Source organism: Protobothrops mucrosquamatus, unplaced genomic scaffold (assembly GCF_001527695.2).
Source record: "Protobothrops mucrosquamatus isolate PMUCROS unplaced genomic scaffold, P.Mucros_1.0 scaffold3045, whole genome shotgun sequence".
Taxonomy (NCBI): domain Eukaryota; kingdom Metazoa; phylum Chordata; class Lepidosauria; order Squamata; family Viperidae; genus Protobothrops; species Protobothrops mucrosquamatus.
In genome coordinates this window covers 27,393-36,436 of record NW_015389058.1, presented here as the reverse complement: position 1 = coordinate 36,436, position 9,044 = coordinate 27,393, and the positions used below count along the sequence as shown (strand labels likewise).

Below are 9,044 nucleotides of genomic sequence, written 5' to 3'. Positions count from 1 at the left end.
TAATAATACTCTAAAATTTACTCAAAAACCAAATGGAACTTTTTAGTCCCATATTTATTCTGGATATAATCTATCCATCTTCTCCAAACCGAAATATATCTTTCTTGTGAATGGTCCTTCACATAAGCGGAAATCTTGGCCATTTCTGCTAAATTTGACACTTTAAGCGACCATTCTTCTATAGTAGGCAAACGATCCAATATTGAGCTACCTTGCAGCTGTTATAAGATTCAACATCAAATTCGTTTCTTCCACACCCTATGACTATTCTGACACATAAAGCCCACATATCTTAAAGTTAACGAAATCAAGAAATACCACCTCAAAACTCAGGTAATCAAAAATTCAGAAGTGGAGAACTACGTCATGAGGAACGTTAACAATGCACATATAACACAGTCCACATTTTCTTTCTTAATATTGGATCGGGACCTGGATTCAAACTGATCATTCTGTGTCCTTTGACTTTTTTCAAGATTTCGGATGGGAAACCGAGAAGCCAGAACCGATCCAACTGCAGAAAACAGTAGGCACCGAGTAAGTAGGTCCCACCTCTTTATATTCCTGAAATCAAATGCATTTCCTGCTTACGGAAATCAATACTGTATGGCTACAGAGAGTCCCTGACTTACAACCGTTCATTTAGTGACCATTCAAAGTTACAACGGCACCTGAAAAAAAAATCTAGGAGCTATGACCATTTCTCATACTTATGACCTATGACAGTGATGGCGAACCTTTTAGAGACTGAGTGCCCAAACTGAAACCCAAAACCCACTTATGCATCGTCGAGTGCCGGGTGGGTGTGGCCCATTGACTGGGTGGGTGTGGCCCATTGGGTGGGCGTGGCTGCGGTGGTAACGGCAGACTGGGTGGGACTAAAAAGTTCAATCAATCAATTCCAACTTTGCAAGGCCTTTTTTTTTCCCGCGAGAAGTTGAAATTGACTGATTGAACCTTTTTTTTTTTGCACATGGGGCGGAGGCCTAAAGCCAGTCCGCTCCCACAGAGAGGGCCTCCTTAGGGTGCCGTCGGCCAGTCAGTGCCGGCTGGCGACCCCCAGGGGGAGAGCCTTCTCTGTGGCAGCTCCTGCCCTCTGGAATGACCTACCCCCCGACCTACGTACAACTGCGGACCTGCACCTTTTTCGCCGAGCCCTGAAAACCCATCTATTCCATGCGGCCGGCCTGGCGTAGTCTTAATTATGTTTTAATACAGGTTTTATATGGGGTATTTTAGAGCAGGCCTTTATTTATTTAATCTGATTTTAGAATAGATATTTATTGTGATTTTTATTATTGCCTGTTCACCGCCCTGAGTTCCGTAAGGGAGATAGGGCGGTATATAAATTTAAATAAACTTAAACTTAAACTTAAACTAAAGCGAAAAAGTTTTATAAAACCCAGCTGAAGGCCTAGGATTGGGGCGACAGTGCGCTTGCCCACAGAGAGGGCTCTGAGTGCCGCCTCTGGCACCCGTGCCATAGGTTCGCCACCACTGACCTATGACATTTCTCATACTTAACAACCGTCGCAGCCTCCTTGTGGTCATGTGATCAAAATTCGGAGGCTTGGCAACTGACTCATGTTTATGATGGCTGCCGTGTCCCAGGATACACGTGATCGCCTTTTGCGACCCTTTGACAAGCAAAATCAACAGGGAAGCCAAGTTCCCTTTACAATCGTTTTACTCCTTTCAAAAACTGCAGTGATTCACTTAGCAAGAAAGATTGTAAAATGGGGGCAAATCCCACTTAGCAACTGTCTTGCATAGCAATGGAAGCGTTGGGCTCCGTGGTGGACGTTAGTCAAGGACTGCTTGTATACTGTATGTAGGTTTTAATCTTCTTCATTCGCGGTAATGACTAAACCTTTTCCCCGCAGCCCAGCAGAGCTTGCTATGCCATCTTCTTTGCCGAGGCAACAACACACATCAAAGCCGACAATGCCTCACGCAGGAAGCAACCGGAGGTGGGTGACAAGACATTCTCCAAAATGAATTGTCAATGCACAGTTGAGGTCATCATTTGTGAGCTCCTGCAACCGCATCCTTTTAGGTCCGATCCGCCTTTGTGGCTCTTCCGATTGCTTTTAATTCTCAGATCAACCCTTTTGCCAGAAATGACAGGGAGGGGGAAAAAAAACAACCTTACAAACTGGGTAGGAGGGAGAGCTGTCGGTATGGACAGAGGGAGCATTTGAACCCCAGTGCACACATCGCCACCCAGCCCTTAGCAATTCTACCCTCCTGCCCCTTTGATTCTATTTTTATGCCAGCTTGTTCTTTGTGCTACCACTAGCGCCACCTCACAGCCCTTATGTCAACGCTGCTAACATCGGATGTTTTTGCATTGACAACAGATGGAAATGTAGCCATCTTTTCCCTTTCGCTTTTAGACTTAGATGATGCTGGGAGGGGGGATGTGAACAAGAGTCCAGCTAGACATAACAACACTAAACTTAGCATGAGAATCAAGGTTATTGTAATCAGAGCTGATAAGGAATTGGCCGGGCTGGAGAGGAAGCCCGCTCATGCTTCAAGCTAATTGGGGAATGTGATTTATGACTGTTAATTGGAGGAGGGAATTGTGCTTTGATACTATGTGCCCAGGGGAGGGGAATTCAGTTTTTGGCTTCGATTATGTAAGTGCCGATGTTATGCTACTCGAATAAGGCAGGGGTGTCAAACTCAATTTCATTGAGGGCCGCATCAGCATTGCAGTTGCCCTCAGGGGGGACGGGTGGGTGTGGCCAGGGTGGGTGTGGCCTACTGAGTGGGCGTGGATGGAGTGGGTGTGGCCTACTGGGTGGGCGTGGCCAGCTCTACATCGTTCGCGTCAAGGGGGCCTGTGGGGGCCTGTGCAGGAGTGGGACAGATCTGAGGGTCTCTGGCAGAAGGGGGTGGGACCGGGGCAAGCGCCAGGGCATGGTCCATTTCTTCATTCCTCACAAAGGGTGACCCCTCCCCAGCATGCACCCAGGGGGCGGGGCCAACGCGGCAGGACCTGGTTCCTCGCTGTTTCCGGACAGCCTTGTGGAGCTAAGACTGAATGCGTTTCAGCATAGATGGCCACCACAAAATTGTACATTGTCTCCCGGCCGGCCTGGGCCAGGGCCAAGGCAGCGGGGGCCGTTCCCTCACTGTGTCCAGGATGGCTTCGTGGGCCACATGAAACCAATTTGCGGGCTGTATCTGGCCCCCGGGCCTTGTGTTTGACATGTCTGCTTTAAGGTAAACAATGCCTTGAGGTTCTTTTGAAGAGTTTCATCTGTTGGAACCATGACACCTTACCTATCTTAATAAAGACAGGGAGGATTGTAATATATTTGGGGATTCAGCCAAGAGCACAAGGGGTATCCAAAGGATCCAAGGAGTCCTTTTACAAACCATAATACAGGTAGTCCTCAACTTACAGCCACAACTGAGCCCCAAATTTCTGTGGGAAATTTGTCAAGCGAGGTAGAAAGACAGATAGATAACATTAGTCTTATCTCACTCCAGGCAGGAGGAAAGCACTAATGTTTGGAAAAGAAATGACTTCCCAGCTTTTGGCAACAGAACGGAGAACAAAAAGCTTCCACAACTGGATGACCACCCCAGTTATTGGATGAAGCCTGGACCCATGTACCAGAAACCAGCAGCCCTGCCACAGGCATCGGAGAGAAGCAGGACAGAAGCGGCAGAAGACTGGGATCCAGCTGTTTCCCAGTGGCCTGTGGTACCCACAGCCCGGTTCAGAAACCTGAAGACTCAGGATCCCTCCTACACATTTAAGCCCAGCCCTTCCCAACAAAACACCCCGAAGGAAAAAGCTGACAGTTTGCAAAACAACAAAACAATTCAGGTAAAAAAATTCATGCATGCATATATTTTTATAAGGACGCTGGGGAAATCTCCTTCCAAACCTAGTTATTTTCCAAACTGAAAAATAGTCGATTGAAACCCTTGGTGACTTATATAGATAGTCCTCGACTTACAGCAGTTCAGTTTAGTGACCCTTCTCAGTTACAACGGCACTGAAAAAAGTGACTTAGGACCCTTTTTCACACTGATCACCGTTGCAGCATCCCCGCAATCACGTGATCAAAATTCAGACGCTTGGCAACTGGCGTGTACTTATGACGGTTGCAGTGTCCCGAGGTCCTATAAATCAATTTTTGTAATCTTCTGACAAGCAAAGCCACTTAACAACTGTGTTACTAACTTAACAACTGCAATCATTCGCTTAATAACCGGGGCAAGGAAAACCGTAAAATGGGGCAAAACTCAATAAATACAGCAGTGGCCAAAATTGTGGAAATCTTTTGGGAAAAGTGTATTTTTGAGGTTTGATGGCTAATAACACCACTTTTTTAGGGGAGTAGTACCATAAAATTATATATCAATGGAAAGATCATTTAATCAAGAACATAATGCAACAAAGTTTGTTCAATTATCTATACTGTATTCTATGAAAAGCTATAGCCAAATAACCAAAAAAGGAAGCACAACTTGCTTAGGTTGATCTCAGGTAGCTTTCCTTCATCTGATTGTAGCCAATAAGCATGAGTGTTTAGAGCCAATCAGGTGTCGTCTTGTTTTGGCCATGAGCCAATCAGATCACAGCAGGATTCAGTTATTGATCTCCTGTATTGAAGTTGAGAGGAGGACATTTGTCAGTGTGTTATGTGATCGCTATCAAGTTGGTTGTGTTTTTTGTGTTCTTTCATTTAGTGAGCTTGTAAAACGTAATAAAATTAAAGTAATGTTGTTTTATAAGGCTGTCAGCCGCCCTGAGTCCGGTGAGGAGAAGGGCGGGATACAAATCAAATAAATAATAATAAAATAATAATAATAATAATGATGCAAAGAGTTGACTGGTGGCCCAGAAAGCGATGTAAAATAGCATTATCAAGTGAATAAGGCTACAGTTATAAAGAAAGTAGAAGAAAAATGGGTGGAAACTTAACCAAAAGGTGGCATTTCTACTGTACACTTTTCCCAAAAGGTTTCCACAATTTTGGCCACTACTGTAAACAGAAATTTGGGGCTCCATCGTGGTCGTTAAGTCGAGGACTCATTGTAAACAGCCACGTTCTCACTTAAACTCAGACATGATGCAATCATCTTTGGCTTATCCATCTTCTTCTTCTTCTTCTTTTTTTTGGTCCCTGTGTCAAAGAAAAAACCGGCGGGCCACTCTAAAGCGAAGGAGAAAGAGAATTCTCTTCGAATTTTATCTGCTGTCATTGAAAGCATGAAGCACTGGAGCCAGTATGCTGGTAAAACTCCACTGTTATTTGAAGTCCTGGGTGAGTATTCTCTAGTAGGATTGTGGGGGCACTTTTCCATACCAGAATATTGCTCTTACCATCCCAAAGAAGCCGATTACTTTTAAAATATTCCAGCCAACCTCTTCAGCATTTCACTTGGCAACTAGGATTTATTTATTTACCACGGTTACAGCATCCTGGAGTCACGCGATCGCCATATGCGGACGTCCCACCCGGCTGGCTCCCGACAAGTGAAGTCAATGGGGGAAGCTGGACCTACTTAACAATGGCAGGATTCACTTAACAACCATGGCAAAAAAAGGTCACAAAATCAAGTGCAACTTGCTTTGTTGTTGTTAGTTGCGAAGTCGTGTCCAGCCCATCGTGACCCCATGGACAACGTTCCTCCAGGCCTTCCTGTCCTCTACCATCTTCTGGAGTCCATTGAAGCTCAGGCCTACTGCTTCAGGGACTCCATCCAGCCACTTTATTCTCTGTCGTCCCCTTCTTTTGCCCTCCATCTTTCCCAGCATCGGGCTCTTCTCCAGGGAGTCCTTCCTTCTCCTTAGGTGGCCAAAGGACTTGAGTTTCAACTTCAGGATCTGGCCTTCTAAAGAGCAGTCGGGGTTGATCTCCTCTAGGACTGACCGGTTTGATCGCCTTGCAGTCCAGGGGACTCGCAGGAGTCTTCTCCAGCACCAGAGTTCAAAGGCCTCCATTCTTTGGCGCTCAGCCTTTCCTATGGTCCAACTTTCACAGCCATACATTGCCACTGGGAGAATCATGGCCTTGACTATACGCACTTTTGTCGGCAGGGTGACGTCTCTGCTTTTTAGTATGCTGTCTAGATTTGCAACTTGCTTAGCAATGGATTTTCTGCTCCCAATTGTGACCGTTAAGTCGAGGACCAGCGGCACTCTCAACTGCTTGCTTACAAAAATAGCAGCACGTCTTACACATCCCCGTTTCTGTCAATATATGTTTATCTCCTCTGAACCACAAGCCAGGAGGCAGTCAGCTGTAGTAAAGCTGAGAGGCTCCTTGTACAGCCTTCAGTCAGCATGTTGCCCTGGGCAGGCCCTCACCTGTGCTAAATCTGGACCTCTATCATGGCTACCATTTCTAAACCAGCATGTCTCTTCTTACAAAAAGCCGCCGAACGGGGTTTGTCTTCGCTCTGAAAAGCTTTCAGACTAATAATTACACTGCATTATTTAGGTGTTCTGGACTCTGCTGTTACCCCCGGACAATTTGGGTCAAAAGCTTTCCTTCTGAGGGATGGAAAAGAAACCGTGTCGTGCGTATTTTATGAGATTGTAAGTGTATATATATATATATTTGTATAATCTTTAATCAAGGATGTATTAGGTATGCTGGATCCATGACAACCTACATCAGGGATCCTCAAACTTGGCCACTTTAAGACTTGTGGACTTCAACTCCCAGAATTCCCCAGCCAGCCATGCTGGCTGGGGAATTCTGGGAGTTGAAGTCCACAAGTCTTAAAGTGGCCAAGTTTGAGGATCCCTGCCATAATCTAATACATAACTACAGGTAGTCCTCAACTTACAACCTTAGTGATCATTTAAAGTTACAATGGCACTAAAACAAGTGACTTACGTCCATTTTTCACACTTACGACCGTTGCAGCACCCCCCCCCATGGCCATGTGATCAAAATTCAGATGCTTGGCCACCGACTCATATTTATGACAGTTTCAGTATCCCGGGGTCACGCCATCCCCTTTTGCGACCTTCTGACAAACAAAGTCCATGGGGAAGCCAGAGTCACTTCACAACCGTGTTACTAACTTAACAGCCACAATAATTCACTTAACAATTGTGGCCAGCAAGATCGTAAAACAGAGCAAAACTCACTGAACAACTGTCTCGCTTAGCAACAGAAATATTGTACTCAGCTGCAGTCGTAAGTCGAGGACTACCTGTATAATCAATGCATCCTGGTTCTTCTGACCAAGTGATCCTTTGTAAAGATTCGATTATTTCTCTATAGATCCTAATTTTCGACGGCTGTGAATAATACCTTTATTTTGCAACTGGTCGGTTTTATCATTGCGATAAAATTTACCCATAAATCTTTTAAAAGGTATATTAAAAGTGATCCAGTACATTATACAGTAGTGGCCAAAATTGTGGGAACTTTTTGGGAAAAGTGTACAGTAGAAATGCCACCTTTGGTTAAGTTTCCACCCATTTTTCTTCTCATTTCTTTATAACTGTAGCCTTGTTCACTTAATAATTCTATTTTACATCGCTTTCTGGGCAACCAGTCAACTCTTTGCACCATGACTTTAATTTTATTACGTTTTACAAGCTCACTAAATGAAAGAATACAAAAAAACCCAACCAACTTGATAGCGATCACATAACACACCGACAAATGTCCTCCTCTCAGCTTCAATACACGACATCAATAACCGGATCCTACCGTGATCTGATTGGCTCATGGCCAAAACAAGAGGACACCCGATTGGCTCTCTAAACACTCATGCTCATTGGCTACAATCAGATGAAGGAAAGCTACCTGAGATCAACCTGAGCAAGTTGTGCTTCCTTTTTCTGGTTATTTGGCTCTAACTTTTCATAGAATACCATAGAGATAATTGAACAAACTTTGTTGCATGACATTCTTGATTAAATGATCTTTCCATTGATATATAATTTTATGGTACTGCTCCAAAAAAAAGTGGTGTTATTAGCCATCAAACCTCAAAAATACACTTATTTCCCAAAAGGTTTCCACAATTTTGGCTACTACTGTAAATTGGTAAGAGATGTTTGGTGGTGCTATTTCTACATGAAAGGAGTAAGGGGGGAAAAAAATCCAGAAATGACTTTTTATTCTTCTCTGAACAAAAGGATCGCGAGCTACCAAGGTTAATCAGAGGCCGAGTTCACAGATGCATGGGAAATTACGACGCAAAACACAAGGTGTTCAAATGTGTGTCTGTGAGGCCAGCCACAGCAGCTGAACAGCAAACATTCCAGGATTTCGTCAAGGCCGCCGATGGGGAGATGTGCCGATTTGTGAAGACAAGCAACGAAATTTAAATCTCTTCGATGCAGAATTTCAGAATTTTTGAAGAAACGCATCACTTATTTTTGTGCGTCTTCGCTGGAGGTTGTAACACAAAAGGGAAGTCATTCTAGAAGTCCTTTTTATTTGCCATGGCTTGGGTGAAAACATTGTCATAAAAAAATAAATAAACTAACTTCAGTTTGTTTTTAATATTTTAATACGGGTGGCTTATTTTTTTCCCCTACCAATTTAATTATTTAAATGACCACCCTCAGTTGGTAGAAATCTTCTTACAAGGGAAGAAATTTCTGCAGAAATATGTTCAAAAATGGACAGAGACAGGGACCTCCAACTTTACTATTATTATTATTATTAATAATTATTACCTCATGTCTCCAAACCAAGTAAACAAGGCAGAACAGAAAGCTTATATTCATATCTAGTTATTTTCCTTTTAATATTCTGTCCAGATTTTGCTTTAACCCAACGGAAAGACATCATTCAATGGGCCCTGTTCATACAGGTAGTCCTTGACTTACGACCACAATTAAGCCCTACATTTATGTTGCTAAGTGAGACATTTGTTAAGTGAGCTTTGCCCAATTTTACAACAGTTTCTTGCTACAGTTAAGAGAATCACTGCAGTTGTTAAGTTAGTAACACAGCTGTTAAATGAGTCTGGATTCCACATTGACTTTAGAATAGAATAGAGCTGGAAGGGACCTTGGAGGTCTTCTAGTCCAGCCCCCTGCT

The 9,044-nt window shown here is 43.8% G+C and overlaps 1 protein-coding gene across 1 annotated transcript in view; it reads left to right on the top strand.

The window, feature by feature from the left end:
• SPATA22 (spermatogenesis associated 22) overlaps positions 1–8,323 on the top strand; it is an 18,458-nt gene extending 10,135 nt beyond the window's left edge. The window contains exons 3-8 of the mRNA XM_029286176.1: positions 477–526; positions 1,884–1,970; positions 3,476–3,718; positions 5,162–5,291; positions 6,471–6,568; positions 8,132–8,323. Of these exons, the coding sequence (XP_029142009.1) occupies positions 477–526; positions 1,884–1,970; positions 3,476–3,718; positions 5,162–5,291; positions 6,471–6,568; positions 8,132–8,323 (800 nt within the window). The remainder of the gene's footprint in view (positions 1–476; positions 527–1,883; positions 1,971–3,475; positions 3,719–5,161; positions 5,292–6,470; positions 6,569–8,131) is intronic.
• The last annotated feature ends 721 nt before the right edge of the window (positions 8,324–9,044 follow it).